Consider the following 20,660-nt stretch of genomic DNA (forward strand, 5'->3'; position numbering starts at 1 on the left):
GTGGTTTTTCAATTTGGGTTCAAGAGTCATGTAGTAGCTCCGTGAAAGGGCCTCCAGGCAGAGGGGCATGGCCCCTCCCTCCCTCCTCCCATCTCTATCTGTCTCTCTCAGAATCAGTTTCGTTAACTGAAAGGAATACTAATACAGGCAACACCCAGTATAGATGCTAAAAGGGATATCGCAAATTGTAGAGAGGGGGAGTTTAGTCAAACAAATGACCAAGGTTTTCTTTGCTTTAAACCTGGCCTTGTGAGATGTCCCATGCCACTACCTAGTCTTTGCCTTCAGAGGCTACCTACAAGCATTGCTCCATTCCTTCAGGGATAGAGTATGTCAAACACTGTGACCTCCCCAAGCAGGGCCTCCCTAAGACTTGCTTCAGCTGACTAATCAGGCACTTAGAACTGTTACCTCTTTGGTTGAATGGGAGCAGACTGATTTGCAGCCAAATTTATAATATGCCTGTCTGCTTGATTTTCAGGATAGTTTGGGCACTGTTGAACGGACCCAGGATTCTGAAGGCTCCTTCAAATTGGAGGATCCTACGGAGGTGACCCCAGGATTAAGCTTCTTTAATCCCGTCTGTGCCACCCCCAATAGCAAGGTAGGTGGGCTAAAAGGCAGGCATTGGAAAACTGGATTAGCATCCTTCTCTGCGTTATCTATGACGGACCAGTAGAAGAGAGGCAGGTGAAGTAAAGGTGTAATCAGTTTGCTGGGAACTAGGGGTCGCACATAGACTAGAGTCTGGTTTTTTCCATGGAATGATCTTAAAGAATACCTCATACTACTGGGAGTATGTCGAGCATCTATAGCAGCTCGGCTGGGCTGAGCTTCTGCCCCTTTCTAAAGCCTATTCATACCTGTCTCTGTCCCTCCTAGATCCTGAAAGAGATGTGCGACGTGGAGCAGGTGCCGTCAAAGAAGACTCCCCCAGCTCCCTCCCTTTTTGACCTCCCAGAGTTGAAACATGTAGCAACAGAATACCAAGAAAATAAGGCTCCAGGGAAGAAAAAGAAACGAGCTCTGGCCAGCAACACCAGCTTCTTCTCTGGCTGCTCCCCTATCGAAGAAGAGGCCCACTGAAGTTGGAGTCATCATCTCTACCCTCAGTCTGGCTTGGGAGATCTTTCAGGTTGCAGCCAGAAGGGGTTTTTAAATGACTTCTCTGGATTTCAGGTTTCTTGCTGTTGAAAAAAGGAAAAAAGTGTTACTGAAAAGAAGGTAACCTTTGTTGGATGTTGGCCCTCAGCCTCCAGCTCCAGACTACTACTCGCTGTTCTCCAGAAGGGTGCCAAACCACCTACTGAAGAGAGAACCAACTGACTTTCCTAATGACTCATCAGGAACCAGTCCTCAAAATCATCAAGTTATTTCTTATTTGTGAGCAGTTCAGGCTATCTCATGACGGGGATGAGGCCAAGGCTTTCTTATCTTTTGGTTGTCTCTGCTTAACGGAGGAGCCTGGCCTAGGACGGAGGCCTGGTTTAGATCTTTCATTCCACCTCAGGAATGGGGTTGTGATCTGTACTGTCCTGACCCTCTCTGAATTGTGTTTCAATAGTACTCTCGATTGTCTTCCATGTTGTTGAAGTAAATGAATTATTTTTAAATGTTAAGTAAGTAAATAAACCTTAGCCCATCTACTGTTCGGGAAGATCCTTCTGTGCTAGAGGGAGAAATAAAATTTCAACCTGTGTTCCTGAGCCCCTGAGGAAGCTATTAAGGGGATTCATTACAAGTACCTGAGCCTCCCTGACTTATTGTAGCCGCCCTCTTTCCCAGAAGGTAGTGTGGAGTGTGACATGTCTTTATGTTGCTCTGCTACCCTAAGAAATCAGAATCACGTTAGCAAGGCCAGTGGCCTGACCTCCACTGTAGAACCTGCCTGGCTTCCAGATTTGGGAGGAAGAAACCACGTTTACTAACCATCTCCATGTTCTTGCCACAATTTTATTTGTTCTTCACACACACACACAAAAAGGTCAACATAGATAGATGTCCTTATTTTGCATTTGAGGAAACTGGGGTACAAAGAAGTTAAGTAACTTACCCAGAGTCACAAAGTTAGTGAGCTAGGGCCCGAATGCAGAGCTACCATCCAAGCTTCACTCTAGCCAACTCTCTAGAGTGCCAGCAGCGGCCACTTCTAATGCCCTGCAGCCTGATTTCTTAGTGCAGGAGGGGCATTGCACCATACTGCTGTCCAGTCCCAGGACAGAACGGCACTGGCTCCTTGCATTCTCCTTTGAAAGATGCTTATGCCTTACAATGTATCAGGTTCTCCATCTCTGCTTAAAGCTAAAAGGGGGCCAGCCCTGGAATACCATACACAGGCTGCTGACTGGCCTTGTCTTCTGAGGTGCTCACAAGCCCTGCGCTTCATATCTATGCATTCTGAATTCCAAAACCCTTCTTCCAAAAAAAGCTCCCAAACCATCCCCAAAAACTCAAAAGCCAAGACTCCTCTAGAATCCACCAGAGCCCAAGCAAAAGAAATTGAGCAACAGTCTGCCTAGAATGAAGCCTGCAATGGACTAGGTGACCTGCTGGTCCTCCCTGGCCTCCTGCCAGCAAGCAGCCCTGCTTCTCTTTGCATTTTAATGCCGAGGGAGCAAAGGAGCCTCTGCCATTGCCAACTAGAGCCTCTGGACACAATGGGAAGGCTGAGTGGGAGGGGGGCCAGCTCTTGGCATAAGAGAGCCAGTCTTCCTTCTCACTGTTTGAAAGCCAGTGTGTGGTGGGGGAGGGGTAAGCAGACTTATCCCCAGAGAAAACATCCTTTCCTACCAACACTGCACTAATAGCCCCCAGACCTCGAGTCACCGCATCAGGCATAATGTAGAGGGAGAGGTCAATCAAGCCAGCCCCTGGCCCCCATCCCACCCAGACCCCTGTGCTTTAGCGCTAAGCAAACTCTATAGTGTGCTAACCAGCCCTTCCCCGCTGATGCTATAGTAACAGCATCTTTTGTATGTGTTCATCTTCCAAAAGCCTGTGACCCCAATATACACTACACTCCTCAAAGGATTCTTGGAAAGAGACTCATATGCCTTAGGGACAAGGCAGCAGAAATGACACAAGTCCTGAATGAGCATCTCCTGTCGGGTGATGAGGGAAGACGGGAGAACTACTAGTGTCACCCAGGATCCACAAGGCCCATGGGGACCTCTGGTCCAGAAACAGGGCAACTTGCTGTCCAGGAAGTAGCTTGTAGCTTCTGTTGCCCAGGCTGGAGTGCAGTAGCACAATCTCAACTCACTGAAGCCTCGACCTCCCGGGCTCAAGCAATCTTCCCACATCAGCCTCCCAAGTAGCTGGGATTATAGGTGCACACCACCATGCCTGGCTAATTTTTGTATTTTTTCACCATGTTGGCCAGGCTGGTCTTGAACTCCTGACCTCAGGTGATCCACCCACCTCGGCCTCCCAAAGTGCTGGGATTACAGGTGTGAGACACCGCTCCAGGCTGCAGCTTCTTATACATGCACCTTGCTGAATTAGAAGTAGGAGCTCAAGAGGGGAGGGGGCCTAATGAATCAAGGCTGTATTCCCAGGGAGCTTGAGACTTGATGTTAGACTTACACACACATACATACACACACACACACACACACACACACACACACACACACACACACACGCCTTTCCAGTGGGCTGGCTGGGCCTCTTCTCCTCACTGCCAAGCTGCAAAGTTGTGTGGTCACCTCCCCCCCAGCTTCCCGCCAGCCTGTGCCCTCAGCCCTCGCCTCCCTGAGCCAGGACAAAGCCCCGGCAGTGACTGGGAGGGGAACAGGAGGAGGGACAGAGGGATGGGAAAGGCTGCACAAAGGAATTCCTCACCCCAAGCCCCCTGACCGCCAGCAAGTAAAGAAGCAGATTTGCTCTCCCTCCCCCTTCCTGCCTTCCATCTTCCCACCCGGGCTGTGCCCAGGCCACAGAGCAGCTGCAGGCCTAGGGAGAGGACCCACACAGCCTCCTGTAGGTGGCAACAGTGCCACCTGTTTGACTCATAGGGCTGAACCGACGACTGAAAAAGGGAGGAGGCAGACCACTCGGAGAGGAGCTGGGAAGCAGTGCAGAGAGCAGAGTGGAGCGGAGCTGCCACTGAGCAAAGGTGTGAGGGCTCGGGAAGGCTGGGGGGCTACAGATGGGAGCTGTGGAGCAGAGACCAGCTCCATCCCGCTGGGCTTGGACCGGGGGATTGAATGGCACCCCTGTCAGCTCCCCTACTTGGGGTTTTCAGGCTGCTCAGACCCTGATCCCATCCTACAGACAGCTCCTGAAGGGAGGGGACTCTGGAAGGCAGTGTCTGGGGCACAGGGGTAGGACCCCAGGGGAGGCAAGAGCTTAGGGCAGGCTATCAAACCAGCTCCAAGATGGGCAGAGGCAAGGGCTTCCCTTTGGGTTGGCTTTTTACCGGGAAGGGTCTCAGAGAGGGGAGAGATTTCCTTCCCCCAGCTCCAGCTCCTCACCCCTACCCTAACCCTCCTTTCCCAAGGCAGCATAAAGAGGGCAGTTCAGAAGCAGCCACACCTTCCTCCTTACCGGACCCAGCCACTGTGCACCCCTCTAAGACTCCATAGCCTCTGGGGAGCTCGGAGGACAAGGGGTCCTGTCCCTCAGCCCACATGCACACATGCTCACACACTTTGGGTGTATCCAGGGGCTCCTTTACATACTCAAAGTCACCTGAAATCGTATTGTACCGACAGCCAGTTGTGCAAACACAAGTACAAATGCTGACACAAATCGCACACCCTCTCGTGTAGAATCAGTCACATACCCAGCCAAGTCTGGGGATCAGCTCAGTCAGCCAAACCCAGAAGCATAAGGTACAGGGGTCCCCTGCCCCAAGACAACCACACCCCGCATTCACACCTTTGCCCTGCGTTTGTTGTCCTTTGACCAAAGCTAACTTAGAGGGTGGGGCTCCTGAAGGCGGGTCTGGGCTTCTGGTTGGGGTGGGGGGATGACTGGGCAGGAAAGGGCAGGACTTGAGGGGGAGGCTTTGGATTTTGAAAATCCAAAGATTCCTTTAGAAGACTGGGAGTGACCCAGGCAACACGTTCACCTCAAGTCTTCCTCTTCTTGGCAGTGCCCTCTGTCCCCTGGGAGGTGGACACAGAGGATCTTTCAGAGATTTGTGATCTGAATAATCTCTATAACCATAGCAACTGGCCAACTAGCTGGGCCTTCATTAGCCCCAGGTCAGAACTGGAACCTTTGCTTCAGGTTACTTCTGCTTCCTGGGCTGGAAAGCAATTCAGCATGGGGCTGCCTCCAGCTTGGCCAAACCTGCTTTAACTTGCTGAACTGAGTTTGCCCCACCCTGGGCAGTTTCTCTTGAGTTCTTTACCCCCAGGGCAAGCACTCCATCCCCAGAGGTGTGTGCTGTTAAATGGGGAGAAGCTGGAGACAGTGGATATGCATCCTGCCCGAAAAGAGGCTGGACCTCTTGGGTGTCCCACTGACTCTCCAGGTACCAAGATTAAAGGGAAACGAAGGCTCTGGAGATTGTCTCCCATTGCCAGGCTTGCAGCTGGGGCTGCTCGCCTCATCCAGTCTGGCACTCTGGGCCTGCCCCGTGACCTCCGTTGCTGAGCAGCGGCCCAGGCCTCTGCTCCTCCCCCGGGCTCCTCAGATACACTGGGAGGGGGACTGGGATCTGCCCTCTGCCAGGGTCCCTGATGGTTGAGTGTCCCTTCCCCCAGGCCTTCACCATGGCTGAGTCCCCCGGCTGCTGCTCCGTCTGGGCCCGCTGCCTCCACTGCCTGTATAGCTGCCACTGGAGGAAATGCCCCAGAGAGAGGATGCAAACCAGCAAGGTGGAGTAGGGATAGAGGGGGGAGGCTGGAAGTCAGAAGGCAGAGGCCCACTGGAGGGGATAAGAAGGCCAATTGTGCTCATAGACAGCTTGGGGGAAGGGGCTCTCTCTCCCAGGAAGAAAATCTCCCTAAAATATGGAAAGAGCTGCCCCCTGAGCAGAGCAGCCCAACACGGGGCAGGCAGCTCCCTTCAGCTGCCACCTGCTGGGGACTCTGAGCTTCAAGTAGGTATTGGTTGTGAGTTTCTCTCCTGCCCCTTTGCAGTGTGACTGTATCTGGTTTGGCCTGCTCTTCCTCACCTTCCTACTCTCCCTGGGCTGGCTGTACATCGGGCTCGTCCTTCTCAATGACCTGCACAACTTCAATGAGTGTGTCATGGATTCCCCCCGCCGCTTCCCCAGCATACATGTCAACCTGCTCCCCACCCTGGGACCCCTAGGTGCCCCACTGCCAGTCATCCCCCAGCCCTGCCCAGCTCCTCAAACCCAGCTCTGCTGCTACCCAATCTCCTTAGAAAATCCCTCCACAAAATCTCAATCCTTGGAGCCCCTGGCCCCGTGAGGAGAACTCACTCCCTTCTAGTCCTCCTGGATCCACCCACCCCACCTCCCCTCAGGCCACTATTGACACCCCTTCCCCCACTTGGACACTTCCCTCTCCCCTCCCACAGATTCCTCTTCCGCCGCTGGGGACACTGGATGGACTGGTCCCTGGCATTCCTCCTGGTCATCTCTCTACTGGTCACATATGCATCCTTGCTATTGGTGGGTCTGGAGGCCGCTGGCCTAACCCCACCTCTGCCTTCCTTCCTGCTTAGTTCTAGCTCCCTATTCTCATCCTGGCCACTGAGGGAGGGGCTAATTCTTGGGCAGGAGGGAGGTACCAGCCTGGGAAGCCCACCTCAGTAACCTTGCTCCCCTCTTGGTGCCCCATCAGTCCCACCACTCTCTGCCCCCAGGTCCTGGCCCTGCTCCTGCGGCTTTGTAGACAGCCCCTGCATCTGCACAGCCTCCACAAGGTACAGTAGGGATGGGAATGCATGGGAGAGGGGGCCACTGGGCCCAGCACTTGGCTGGCTATTTGCTGAGGACCTCACTTTTATACCCCCGGGGGGTCAAGCCCAGGACCTGAAGCCCAGTATTTGTTGAGTGAAAGGAGGAAAGTAGATGTGTCAGGGGAAGGGAAGGGTCGAGTCCCCTCTCCAGAGAGTGAAGGAGCAGCTCACCGACCATAAGCCCAAATTGACCAAGAGGCCTCATTCATCCCTGGGCCCCCAGGTGCTGCTGCTCCTCATTATGCTACTTGTGGCCGCTGGCCTTGTGGGACTGGACATCCAATGGCAGCAGGAGTGGCATAGCTTGCGTGTGTCACTGCAGGTGAGTGGCCAATCTCCAGTGTCTAGGCAGGAGCCTTGGCTTGCAGCCAACTCTAGAACATATCTTGCTCCTATTCCCCCAAGACTACAGGTAGCTCTCAACTCCAGCAGTCAGGCCCTAAGAGGAAAGCGGGGAGGGGCACTGGAGAAGAGCCCGCCTCACCAGCTCTTGTCCACAGGCCACAGCCCCATTCCTTCATATTGGAGCAGCCGCTGGAATCACCCTCCTGGCCTGGCCTGTGGCTGATACCTTCTACCGTATCCACCGAAGAGGTGCCAATGCCACTGCCCCACTCACCCTTGCTGGCCACTCCTGCTCTGCCACCTGCACTCTGCCTTCCGTCCCCAGAGCTCTCCCCTTGCCCATTCTTGAAAGCCTGTCCCCCACTCCCCACAGGTCCCAAGATTCTGCTACTGCTCCTATTTTTTGGAGTTGTCCTGGTCATCTACTTGGCCCCACTATGCATCTCCTCACCCTGCATCATGGAACCCAGTGACTTACCACCCAAACCTGGGCTGGTGGGACACCGAGGGGCCCCCATGGTGAGTGTTGGACAGAATGCTGGGAGGGTCAGGAAGGTCTGCTCGTCCACGCTACAGCGGCCAGGCCTGTGGGTTCCCAGTCTCCCACCCTCCCCTGCTACCTCATCGCCTATTCCCTTTCACAGCTGGCTCCCGAGAACACCCTGATGTCCTTGCGGAAGACAGCTGAATGCGGAGCTACTGTGTTTGAGACTGATGTGATGGTCAGGTGAGGGAAGCTGGGGCTTAGGGGACCTGGGGGCGCTGAAGGATATGATGACCAGCCCCAGAGCTTGGCCCTCTGACACCCCTTGTGCCCTCAGCTCCGACGGGGTCCCCTTCCTCATGCATGATGAGCACCTGAGCAGGACCACGAATGTAGCCTCTGTATTCCCAACCCGAATCACAGCCCACAGCAGTGACTTCTCCTGGGCTGAACTGAAGAGACTCAATGCTGGGTCCTGGTTCCTAGAGGTGAGGACAGCCTCTGCAAAGAGGCAGCCACCTACAGGGACACTCAGAGAGGGCAGAGTTCATTCTGTTGATAAGCATTTGCTCAGCCCTGTGCTAGGCAATAAGAACATAGTCTGTGCTCTCACTCAAGTCACTTCCACCTAGTAGAGAGCCTAGGCAGCAGACGATTCAGGAAACCCAGAGCAAGAAAAACATTTTCCTGCCTGGGAGAGAATCAGGAGTGGATTCATACAGGAGAAGATGAGAGTCTTCTCCTAAGATGCACAAAGCAGGGAACGGGAACTCCATCAGAGGGAAGAGGACATGTAAAACCCAGAAGTCTGAAAAAGGGTGTTTCCAGGAATAAAGTGTGGCTGAATGTAACTGAGAGAGACAATTCATGGGAGTGGTAGGGAGCAGAGGCTTGGCCTTGAAGATCTCCGAATGCCTGGCCCAGAAGTGTCAACTTCAATCCTGTAAGTGGTACAAAATATTTAAAAGGATATTGAATTTTTTCAGTTCCTCTTTCCCTGATTGTAAAAGTAATACATGTTCATTGTAAAAAGTAAAACATCAGAGAAATAAGAAATAACATGGAAATCAAAGTCTCCCATAGTCCAATCCCTCTGAAATATTCACTGTTAACAGTTGGATACACACACACAGACACACACACAGTTCCCGACTTCTGAGGTTCCACTTAATGATTTTTTTACTTTATGATGATTTGAGATTGATATACATTCAGTAGAAACTATACTTAGAGTACCCACATGACAATTGTTTTTCATTTTCAGTACAATATTCAATAAATCACATGAGATATTCAATACTTCATTACAAAATAGGTTTTGTATTAGATGATTTTTGCCTAACTGTAGGCTAATGTAAGTTCTGAGCACACTTAGGGTAGGCTAGGCTAAGCTAGGATATTTAGTAGGTTAGGTATATTAAATGCATTTTTGATTTTCAATCTTTTCAACTTAAAAAATGGGTTTATCAAGATACAACCCCATCATAAGTCAAGGTGCATCTGCATACACAAACACACAGTCTCTCTCTATTTTGCACAAATAGAATCATTACACAGACTCTTTTGCAATTTGCTTCTTTTCCATTTAATTCTTTACATCATATCAGATCAGAGTGATTAAGAGCAAAGGATGTCTGGGTTTAAACCCTGGCTCCACCACTTACTGGCTGTGTGACCCGAGGCAGCATTTCTTAAGTCTCTCTGTGCCTCAATTTTCTCATTTGTACAATGGGAATAATAACAGTACCTACCTTGTAGGGTTATCGGGAGGATTAAATCAGTTAATACACATAAAGTACTCAGAACACTGCCTGGCACATAGTAAGTACTTAATAAGTGTTAGATAGCTAGCTTTATCCATGTCAGCAAATAGGAAGTGAGGTCATTCATTGAGAATAAGGAGAGGAGAGGAGAGTAGCAGAGGCTGGGAATAACACTAGGGGGAATGGAAGAGGGAGCAAATCAAAAGCAAGTAAAAGGATTGCTAAACAGTGCTGAGAGCGAAAAATAAGGACTGCAGTGCCAAGAGCCCACATTTTGTACTCTGCCCGTGGCAGTGCTCAGTCCCCAGTTCTAGTGGTAGAGGAGGCAGACAATTGTACAATTGAATCAGTCTGGGAGTTGTAGGGCAAGTGGGACAGAAAGGGAGCTGAGAGTGCTATGGAAAAGTAGTTCAAGCTGTGGATGAACCATGGGTAGGGGATGTAGGTGCAGCTAGAAAGGGGCTGATGAACTGGGAAGAAACCAAAGCGTCAAGATTGCAGAGGTCTCCTCGAGACCAACGAGAAGATGTAGTGGGAGAGAGGAAGTTAGGAAACTGGAAGGGCAGGAGGTTGAGGTCACAGAGTAAGTTGTTAGATGGTCTGGAAGAAGGCCACGGTTTGGAAAAAGGCCCTGGCTCAGAGGTGGAAAGAAGCTGGACACCAAGTGGAAGATATGAGTGAAGATAGTGAGGATGGGGGCAAGGCCGGGAGGCCTCTTCTGGTCTTGAAATAATTGTTCTTTCTTATAGAGGCGACCCTTCTGGGGTGCCAAACCGCTGGCAGGCCCTGATCAGAAAGAGGCTGAGAATCAGACAGTACCAGCATTAGAAGAGCTATTGGAGGAAGCCGCAGCCCTCAACCTTTCCATCATGTTCGACTTGCGCCGACCCCCACAAAACCACACATACTATGACACTTTTGTGATCCAGACATTGGAGACTGTGCTGAATGCAAGGGTGCCCCAAACCATGGTGATGTTTCCAGGACCCCCTCTCCCCACCCTGCCTTCCCTAGGCCATGATGATGATGATGATTTTGAGGCTGCCCCTAGCCCCAGGGCCCTGCCCCAGCTCACATACCCCATTCTGTGGTCAAACCTCTCTGCCCCGTCCCTGCCCTTGGAATCCCTAGGTCTTCCCCAGCTTCACACCCATCCTTCCTGAACCACAGGTCTTTTGGCTACCAGATGAAGATCGTGCTAATGTCCAACGACGGGCACCTGGAATGCGCCAGATATATGGACATCAGGGAGGCAACAGAACTGAGAGGCCCCAGTTTCTCAACCTCCCCTATCAAGATCTGCCACTATTGGATATCAAGTGAGCGCTAGAGGAAAGGAACCAAGGGGATCACATGAGGCTTAATGGCAGGGAAGAACCAATTCAGGGAGAGCAAAGCCTCTTCATTCATTCACTCATACAACAAGTATTTACGGAACACTTGCCATGTATCAGGTAGTATTGCAGGCTTTGGGGACACAACACGAATGAGACAGACAAGGTTCCTGCTTTTGTGGAATGCATGTACTACTGAAAGAAACAGAGAATAAGTCACTTAACAAAATACATGCATATTGGAAAGTGAAAAAGTGTTATGAAGACAAAACAGAGAGATGTAGAAGAGTGGTTAGGTTTGGGAGTGATGGGCTGGAGCAGGGAGGTGGGTGCAGCCACATTAGGAAGGCTGGTTAAAGAGGTGATATCTAAGCTGAGACCTGAATGGTCGCAAGGAGCTAACTACGAGCTGCAGAACAGGAACGGCAGCCTAATGAGCAAGGGGAAGGGGAAGCTAGAGAAGCAGGCAGGGGTCAAATTGGGTAGGACCTTGTAGGCCATGGGAAGGATTTTATTCCACAACAAAGAGATCAGGGTAAGACAGCATGAATCGGGGAGAGTCCCAGATGTGAGCTGAACCCCAGAAGCTGACCCAGCTGAACCATGACGGACTTCAAAGCATCTGGTTGCTAAAGCCTCTTATAAGGTCCTTGTGTTCAGATAGAAAAATGTGAACTGAATGATAGCCCAGTTATCATACATATTTCTTTTTTTAATTTGAATTTTAATTAAAAAAATTTTTTTAGAGATAGGGTCTCGCTCTGTCACCGAGGCTGTAGTGCAGTGGCCTGATCATAGCTCACTGCAGCTTTGAACGCCTGGGCTCAAGTGATTGTCCCACCTCAGCCTCCTGAGTAGCTAGGACTATAGGCACACACCACTATGCAAGGCTATTTTTTTTTTTTTTTTTTTTGTAGAGACAGGTTCCTACCACCTGCCCAGGCTGGTTTCAAACTCCTGGCCTCAAGCAGTCTTCCTGCCTTGGCCTCCCAAAGTGCTGGGATTACAGGCCTGAGCCATTGCCGCCCTCAGCCTCCTGGTTATAAGCATGAGCCACTTCACCTAGCTATATAAGTATTTCTTTCCCCAAGTTATCCCCAAAGAGGAAGACATGACATAGGGTTTGGCTCTCACCTTAGTCTTGTCCTGGTCAACACCAGCTGCTAATCAACTGCTGATCACGTTTCCAAATGATGTGAATTGGTGATGAATACACTGATGATGGAATCGATGCCCTGAAAGGTCTAGGTGCTGTGAAAAGATAGGCCAAATCTAGCAAGATGATATGCACCAGGGATAGATGTAAAGACCTCTATTTGGGGCCCAAAAGAATTTCAGTTGCATGAAGACCAGAGAGGAGACACTGGCATCAACAGGAACGTGTGTGAAAAAGATCAGGGCTTTTATCGAACAGTATACGTAGTGAGTCATCAGTGGGATGTAACATTGCCAAAGGCTAACCTGACTCTGGGCTACCTGAATACAGGCATAGTGCCCAGAGGACAGGAGGAGATAGTTTTGCTCTATTCAAAGCTGACCCAAGTTGGCCAGGCATGGTGGCTCCCACCTGTAATCCCAGCACTTTGAGAGGTCAAGGTGGGAGGATCACTTGAACCTAGGAGTTCAAGACCAGCCTGGGCAACATAGCAAAACCCCATCTCTACCAAAAAAAAAAAACTTAGCTGAGCATGGTGGTGCCAACCTATCGTCCTAGCTACTCTGGAGGCTGAGGCAGAAGGATCACTTGAGCCCAGGAGGTCGAGGCTGCAGTGAGCCAAGACTGTGCCACTGCACTCCAGAGCAAGATCCTGTCTCGAAAAAAAAAGGCTGGTCCAAGCCTATTTGGGATATTATTTTCAGAGACAGGCCCCATATTTTCAAAGGAACATTGATAAATTGGAATATATCGTATTAGAGAGGCTTGTACAGGGAAGGAAATAATAAGAGTAATGGCTGAAGGAGCTGGAGCTGTGGGGCCTAGAGAAGGCTCAGGGAGACAGGGCCTCTGCTCAGGACCCAGGGGAGAGAGACATTGTGTGGCCCCAGATAGCAAAGCTAGTACCCATGGGCGGAATCCACCAGAAGACAGAGCTCAGCTATGAAAGGAAAATCACTGTTGGTCAGGGGCTGCTATGGAAAGGCAGAGCTGACACCTCCTTGGCAGTGGCACTGTAGATTCAAGCACAGGCAGGGGGCTGCCTCCCAGGTCCCGTGCACCATGATTCTGGATGTTCCCTATTTTCTTTCCCACCTTCACAGGGCATTGCACAAGGATAATGTCTCGGTGAACCTATTTGTAGTGAACAAACCCTGGCTCTTCTCCCTGCTTTGGTGTGCAGGGGTGGATTCGGTCACCACCAACGACTGCCAGCTGCTGCAGCAGATGCATTACCCTATCTGGCTTATTGTAAGGGCCCTGGGACTGTCACCTCTCCTCTTTTTCTCCCATCCCTGGTTTTCCTTAATTCTGTCCCTCTCTTCCTTACTTATTTCCCCTGATATACTACCCTTGGGACCTTTTCCTATTTTCACAGACCCCTCAAACCTACCTAATCATATGGGTCATTACCAATTCTGTCTCCACCACGCTGCTTTTGTGGACCTTCCTCCTCCAAAGGTGAGTGCTTTGTGCCTCAGCTTTCTGGGTCCTTACTTTCTCCAGGGCCCTGGTGATGAGGCTGCTTCAGACTCACATATGCTGCCCAGGGCTGAGGGTCTGTTTAGTTCCTTTGAGATTCTTAGGCCCTTCCTTATACTATCAAATTGGCTTGAACATGGGAAAAGCACTTAGGGGAGCAGGTGTGGGGGCTGGAAGGGCCTGCTTGAAGCTAGCTGAACTCACAATGGGAAGCTTTTCTCCCCACAGGAGATTTGTTAAGAAGAGAGGGAAAACTGGTAAGAACTTTCTCCCCTCACCTCATATTTCTCCTCCTGTAGCTTTCCCCTTGCTTAACTCCCTAGATGACCTACCCTCCCGCTCCTCCCCAGGCTTGGAAACAGCAGTGCTGCTGACGCGGATCAACAATTTCATGATGGAGTGAATGCCCTGCCCTGCCTCCCCACCCAAGGCAGTCTACATTGCGCAAACAGCAAGGGTTGGAGAGCAGCTGAAATGGAATGCTTCAGGGGTGGTGGGTTGCAGTGAGAGGAGCTTTGCCAACAGGAGATTTTGAACCATGAGGGCCCCTTGCCTAGGTGATGGGCATTCCCTAAGCTGCTATGGAATCTGCTCCCCTTGGGGTTTTGACCTGAGATGTTTGGGAACACAGTGAGTCATGAATGGTCTCTCTCCAGATGAAACTAGAACAGAGGAAGTAAAAGAGAGATTGTTCGGATAATGTCTCAGACTTGTGTGCACGTGTTCTTGCATAGAAGGCACAGGGTGTGTCGGGGTGGGAATAGCTTGGAAGAGGGACTGAAGGAGATAACGAAATGGTCTTTCCCGGAGAACGGTAAGATGATAGAGACACCATCGCCACTCCACGATATACTGTCTTCCCCGACCCTTGCAACTTAGCTGTTTTCGTGCCTAGAGGCCAGAAGCTGAAGAGCCCGTCTAGCCATGTAATTCTGTGCTTACAGGTGGCTTTTTGCTGTGCGCAGCCTTTTCTTCAAGGCAGGTTGGTTCCTGTATCTTGTCTTAATCTGTTACTCAAAGAATGTAATCTCCATTTGGTCACAGCCTAATCTTTTTGGCTCAGGGGCTGGGGAGAGGAAGCACCTTCCATCTGTGGTTGGATGGGACACGACCTTGAGGGGCCATCATGGGGAGATGGGAGGAGGTGGACTGGAGGTGGGAGGAGAATCACCTGCGGCAATGAAGGACTCGCGGGAGGCCCGCGGGAGAGCAGCCACCTCGGGGGCGTCCGGAGGCCAGGCGCGCGGTGCAGGGTTGCGCTGTAGCTCCACCTTGTGGCCGCCCCAAGAGGAGGGCCGCATCCGTTGTCGCCGTGACGTATTTGCTGAATGCCACCTGTTTTCCGTGCCGCTTGGGGACTCGTGTCCTTGACTCAGGACTCCGAGGGCAAGGTCCGATTTCCACAAGTTTTCGCTCCTCTGGGCTGCGAGCAGGGTCCAATTTCCGGCCCAGCCTTCCCTTCGAGGAGCAAGTTCCCCAATGCGTTTGCGGCTCGGGAGTCCCTGGGCTCCGCAGCTAAGGTGGCCAGTGCGGAGCTGACCGAGGATGAAGAGTCTAGTAGAAGCAGGGAGGGCCTAAGGCAAAAACGGGGACAAGAGGGGCTCTGTGGTGACCCCACAGTCTTCCGCCACACCCACATTCGACCTAGTTCGTATCTCCACACGGAGGGAAGTAGAACTAAGGAGTTGGCCAGGTAGGGAGGTCCGGTTCTCGGTTCCTCCTCTCTCGCCAGACCCTGGGGCAGCACTGGCATCATCGGGACAAGACTCGCCCCCCCCACCCTCGGTTGCTGGGCAGCCGCGGGAACTACAGTTCCCAGTGAGTCCCCGGCCATTTCCGGTCTCCGGCTGGACGCAAGCGAGTTTGAATCCGTGTTCCCGCCCCCTTCTCCCGGGCCCACCCCTTCCCTTTCTGGCCGCCCCGCCCTCTCTGCGTATCACTGCACACTCCGGCTCCGGCGGCCGGCCGCGCCCACGTACCTGGCCTGCAGCTGGCACGGTGGGCGGGGGTGCCAGCATGCGACGCGTGGGGAGGCTGGAGGCGCACGGAGAACGAACGCCGCAATCAGTGCTCCGGTCCTGGTCTTCCTGGGGGTCCACGCCGCTGTGTACCGGGCAGGTCTCTCCCACACTCCGCCTTTTCGAGCAGCGTTCCCTTACTTTTCCCGGTTCCCCATCCATACCCCCTCTGTCAGACTGGCTACCAGCCTTAGCTCTAGGGCCCCCAGTCGGCCTGGTACTGCCCGGCTGTCACCTCTCAGCACGTACCTCCTCCCCCATCCCTACTTTAATGTCCCTTCCCAATCGCCCAGTCTCTTCCTCCCCTCACCTCCCAACCTCACCTTGAAGACCTCCAGTAACTCCATCCCTGCAGCCCCAACCTCTCAGCTCTCACACTCTCAGCTGTGGTCCTCTAACCTCAGCGTCTGGCCCCCCAACCGGAACGACAGCACCCAGCCCCAGCCTCTAACCCCTTTCTCCTAGCCCCTAGCCTTGGGTACGCAACCTTGAGCCTGCCACGGGAAATCCTCACTCTCTTCCCAGGAGAACTGGACAGCTATAGCGGCTTAACCTATAGGCCCTGGGCTGGATTCTGACACTGACAAAAACTTAAGGGCGGAGGACCCGGGGGAGCTGCTCATTGGGGTTCGGATGTAGTTGCTCTTCGTTATTTTTAGCTGCTGACTCACCGCTCCTGGCATCCGGGTTTGGGGCTAGCAGGCTGGGCTAGGGGGCTATTAATAGAGCAGGAGCACAGCCCCGACCCAGTTCAGTTTGGAAACACAGAGAGCAAGAAGCGTCCCCTGCCACCATGCCCTGTGGAGATGTGGACTGAGCAGTGGCTGGGCCAGATGCTCTCTGGCTGCCAGTTACCTCACCCTGGTATCTCTACCTTGGAACTCTGGAGGGAAAGCCCACGAGGAGACTCCTGGGCACAGCTCTCCCCTAAGCTTGCCATGGCTTGGGGCTCTGCCACAATCAAGCTTCTGTTGTACTAGCTGAGAAGGAAGAGATGCGTCCCAAGTGGAAAGATTGTTTTGGTCATGGCCTTGGCCTGCCTGGGCCCACTCCTGGGCCAGAATGCTAGGTTACTAGAAGGAAAAGCTATGGATTTCTGGTCCCTCACAGCCTTCATAAGGATGGAGTGCTTCAGCATGGTCCTAACACAGGGGGCACAGAGCTGGGGATCCCCAAACCAGACACAGAGCTCAGAAGCTGCCAGATTCTGTGCTTACCACACCCCCAACCCCGCCATTCTTTTTATTTCTTTCCATTTTGTTGGGCTCTGTCCCTACTCACAGGGATTCACAGACCTCATGATCTCTCCCTTGTCTGGAGAGAAACCGTATTCATGAAAGCCACGGAAAACTTGTCCCCAATGAGGTATGAATGATCCTTTATATATTGTCATTCCAATGGACCTTTTTATTTTAATGGGCTAACGTAAGAGATTCCTAATGTATACACTGGGAATCGTGAGGAAATCTTGATGGACTGATCAAAATTATTCCCACGCAAGCTCAATTTGCTAGAATTCCCATTGACTAAGGGTGCACACCCACAACAATGCTCCTCCCCTCCTTGCAAATCAGAAACTTCCACCTTCAGCGACCCGAGTCTCCAGCCCCCAGATGAAACCACATTTGGGGCAAGAGAGATCGTTTCACCACACACAAAATGGAGGTCACCCAGTGAAACTCTATTTTCAAGAATGAGCCCAGTTTATCAGACAGCAGCGGACCGCGGTCTCAACCCCGTCTATTTGCTGAAGGAGCAGGAGAGGCGGTGGAAGGGGAGAGAAATGGTCTCTCTGCTTGAAAATCCCTTCCTGAAGTCCTCCATCGCCTGGTTGCCTAGCAACCAGAGCTGCCTGCAGCGGTGTGGGGCTGCTTTTGGTCCGTAGGGGGCGACTGTCTCCCTGGGGTCTCAGACTGGAGCCCTGGCAGTTGGGAGGGGGGTTCCCTAGTTAAGTGTCACAGTGTCTCAGTGTGGCTGACCTCCTCCCAGCCTTGTCAACCCAGTCCAGTCTGAGCGGCAGGGAGCCTATGGAATGAGGAGAAGCTCGCTATGAATCTGAAGGGATTTTGCTCACAATCATTAAAAAATGAAGAGAGAGGGAGGGTGGGAGGAAGGGAGGAAGGAACCTGTTAAAGGGGATAGGACAAAAAAGGGGATAAGGAAGGGGCCTGAGGAGGACAGTTTGACCCTCTCCATTCAATCGAGGCTTATCAATGCTTATTTTTCAATCAGAGCAGTTCAGAGGTTGAAAGGAGTCTAGCAATCTCTATTGACAAACTGTTAATCATATAAAAGCCTAGGCTCCTGGGTTACCAGCCCAGCCTAGATTTGGTCATTAAGGAAGATATTCATCCATTCATTTGACCATAATTAACACTAACCCACTATGTACCACGCAGTGTGCTAAGTGTTCTACATTCAACCCTCACAAGAACATTGTGATTATTTCCTTTTCACAGATTACAATACCAAGTCTCAGAGAGGTTAAGTAATGTCCAAACACAAAAATAGTGACTGGATTGGGTCTGATTGAGCAATCACTGTGTGCCAGTTCTAGGAGTACAGAAAACAATACATTTCTTTTTTCTGCCTAATGAACGCCCAGTCACCCTTTGGGACCAAACTGAAAATATCATCTCCTTTGTGAAACTTTTCTTAAGTCCCCTTCCCCCCAACAAGCAGAACTGATAACTTGCTTTTCTATACACCCTCCTGAAATACCGCTTTTCACGGGTATGGTAATGATCTGCTTCCATATTTCCATTTCTCTCACTTTGAGCACCTTGGTGACAGGGCCTGTGTTCATCTCCAATTGGATATCTAATAAACATCCCAAACCCAACATGCTCATTTCTGAACAGCTGACCTTTTCCCCAAAAAATGACCCCTCCTAAAACTGTCCTTATCTCAATTGATGGCAATTTCACATCTCCAGTTGTCCTGGCAAAAAATCCTTGGAACCACACCTTGTATCCAGTCTGTCAGCAAATCCTTTCAGCTCTCCCTTCAACATACACCCAGAATCCAACCACTTCTCATCATCTCTGGTGCTACTATGCTGGTCCAAGGCACAACCACCTCTCAGCTGGATCATTTCAGCAGCTGCCTGACTAGTCTCGCTGCTTCCACCCTCGCCCCATGGCCTGTTCTCCGCAAAGAAGCTATACCAATCCTGCTAAACCCAAGTCACATCATGCCAGTTCTCTGCACAAAACCCTCCAATGGCACTGCATCTCTCTGAGAGGAAAGCCAAAATCTTTACATTGGTCTACAAGGTCCTACACAATCTGGTCCCTTATTAAATCTCTGATCTCGTCTCCTGGCATTCTCCCCTCCTTACTCTCTGTTAAAGCCACTTGATTCTCCTTGCTGTTCCTTGAGCAAGCCGGATGCACTCCTTACCAAGACCTTTGCACTCCTTACCCAGGACCTTTGCACTGGTCTCCCCTTGCCAGGTTTACTCTTCTGCATGGCTCACTTCCTCACCTTCCTCAATTCTTTGCTCAAATGCCACGTTTTTGGTGAAGCCTACCCTGACCAACCTATTTAAGATTCCCTCTATTTTAATTTCCAGTTTACAGTAAATACAGGGTACAGTAGTCCTCCTTTATCCATGGGTAGTATGTTCCAAGATCCCCAGTGGATGCCTGAAACAGCAGATAGTACCAAACCCTATGTATACTGTATTTTTCTGAAGTGATAACCAAGATGGCTACTAAGTGACTTATAGGTGTGTAGTGTATGCAGTGTGGATACACTGGACAAAGGGATGATTCACATCCTGGGTGAGATGGAGCAGGACAGCACAAGATTTCATTACATAACGGCATACAATTTAAAACTTATAAAAAGTTTATTTCTGGAACTTTCCATTTAATATTTTCAGACTGCAGTTGACCATGGGTAACTGAAACTATGGAAAGTTAAAACCATGAATAAGAGGGGGAGTACTGTATAAAGGAACGAGATAAATGACACCATGAGGAAAAAGACAAATCCAAAACAACTGACTGGCACTCTTCAAAAACTTGATGTAGTTAATTTTTTAAAAAAGATGGAAGACTTCCAGTTATGGACCCAGTTAGAATAGACACACCTCTCCCTATTCCTCACACTAAGTACAGCTAAAACTCTGGACATTATATATAAGACAAACATAAGAAGACTATGAAAGAAGAGGAAGGGGGCAGACTAACTAGGAACCCCAGTGACCTGAACTCGAGGTGATGAGTTCCCTGGGTTTTCTTGTTGCATCAAATATTCCAGACCAGGTACTGGAGAAGCCAGCAGCCTGGAAATGCCAATGGGCACAGACAAAAAAAAAATGTAAACACCAATAACTGGCCTGTTCTCTCTAGCCATAAGACCAGGAAATGGAGTTTGGCCAGACAGAAAACTCTTAGACAGTAACCACCCACTGCAACCACACACCACAGAAAAAAAAAAACAAAAAACTAGCTGCACCCAAGCCAGCAAAGGCCAAGTAGATAACCCAGAGTTTCACTCTGGCCAGGCTCCCCCGTACTCTGGGGTAGTGTCAGAGAAGGCTGAGTATACAGCCTAAACTTCCATCCCCAAGGGATAACAAGACCCCCTTCCTGTTGGGTGGTGTCAGTGTCAGAGGAGGCCTGGTGGTGAGTCAGGACTTTCACCACAACATATCATTTAGTGAGGCCACTAGCCTCCCTCTCCTCCCCTCCCAAAATCTCTCTACCTCCTGACTGTGGTGTTAGTGGAAGCCCACCTGGGGAACAGTAAAAAGGCACTTCTGCCCCTTCCAGCTAGGGAGGCATCAGTGGAGGCCTAGTAGGGAGCTGGAATTTTTACCCCTGCACGGTAAAAAGGAGAAGCCCCCACTACACCTACCAACCAAGGCCAAGGAAGGAAATTGAACTTGAACCTCTACCTGTCAGTAACCAGGCAGTGGCCCTTTCCTCTGATGAAAATGGTGTCAGAAGAAGCCTACCAAAAACAAAAGATGTAAATGAAATCCAGAGTCTCATACTATAATATCCAGAAATTCCCAGGATGCAATAAAAATCACTCCATATCTAAGCCCAGCACCTATAGTCCCAGTTACTCAGGAGGCTGAGTTGGGAGAATCACTTGAGCCCAGGAGTTCAAGGTCAGCTTGGGCAATCTAGTGAGACCCTGTGTCTTAAAAAAAAAAAAAAAAAAAAAAAAAAAAAAAAAAAA

At 50.8% G+C, this 20,660-nt stretch overlaps 3 protein-coding genes across 7 annotated transcripts in view; 2 read left to right on the forward strand and 1 right to left on the reverse strand.

The window, feature by feature from the left end:
• The window catches only part of KIF4A (kinesin family member 4A), a 131,950-nt gene extending 130,303 nt beyond the window's left edge, over positions 1 to 1,647 (forward strand). For both annotated transcript variants that reach the window (XM_015127630.3, XM_077988029.1), the window contains exons 30-31: positions 482 to 604; positions 883 to 1,647. In XM_015127630.3, the coding sequence (XP_014983116.1) occupies positions 482 to 604; positions 883 to 1,086 (327 nt within the window). In that variant the 3' untranslated portion in view covers positions 1,087 to 1,647. The remainder of the gene's footprint in view (positions 1 to 481; positions 605 to 882) is intronic.
• Positions 1,648 to 3,937: 2,290 nt separating this feature from the next.
• On the forward strand, positions 3,938 to 14,143 carry GDPD2 (glycerophosphodiester phosphodiesterase domain containing 2). Of its 4 annotated transcripts, none has more exons than XM_077988030.1 (17): positions 3,938 to 4,117; positions 5,341 to 5,482; positions 5,715 to 5,828; positions 6,093 to 6,196; positions 6,499 to 6,592; positions 6,787 to 6,846; positions 7,106 to 7,204; positions 7,383 to 7,476; positions 7,601 to 7,746; positions 7,872 to 7,954; positions 8,049 to 8,199; positions 10,224 to 10,445; positions 10,645 to 10,793; positions 13,068 to 13,215; positions 13,343 to 13,425; positions 13,675 to 13,703; positions 13,797 to 14,143. In XM_077988030.1, exons 2-17 carry the CDS (start codon positions 5,402 to 5,404, stop codon positions 13,847 to 13,849), a joined length of 1,710 nt encoding a protein of 569 aa, XP_077844156.1. In that variant the 5' UTR covers positions 3,938 to 4,117; positions 5,341 to 5,401; the 3' UTR covers positions 13,850 to 14,143. The 4 variants fall into 4 exon arrangements, with proteins under 4 accessions (XP_077844156.1, XP_028697749.2, XP_014983118.3 ...); XM_028841916.2 differs by having other exon boundaries at positions 5,366 to 5,482; XM_015127632.3 differs by lacking the exon at positions 5,341 to 5,482.
• Positions 8,093 to 19,912, reverse strand: LOC106995235 (uncharacterized). Its single transcript, XM_028841917.2, has 4 exons — positions 15,426 to 19,912; positions 14,618 to 15,020; positions 11,943 to 12,059; positions 8,093 to 8,652 (listed from the first exon to the last, which is right to left on the reverse strand). Exons 1-3 carry the CDS (start codon positions 15,624 to 15,626, stop codon positions 11,959 to 11,961), a joined length of 705 nt encoding a protein of 234 aa, XP_028697750.1. The 5' UTR covers positions 15,627 to 19,912; the 3' UTR covers positions 8,093 to 8,652; positions 11,943 to 11,958.
• Positions 19,913 to 20,660: the final 748 nt, after the last annotated feature.

The sequence above is a fragment of the Macaca mulatta genome, chromosome X (genome assembly GCF_049350105.2).
Source record: "Macaca mulatta isolate MMU2019108-1 chromosome X, T2T-MMU8v2.0, whole genome shotgun sequence".
NCBI lineage: Eukaryota > Metazoa > Chordata > Mammalia > Primates > Cercopithecidae > Macaca > Macaca mulatta.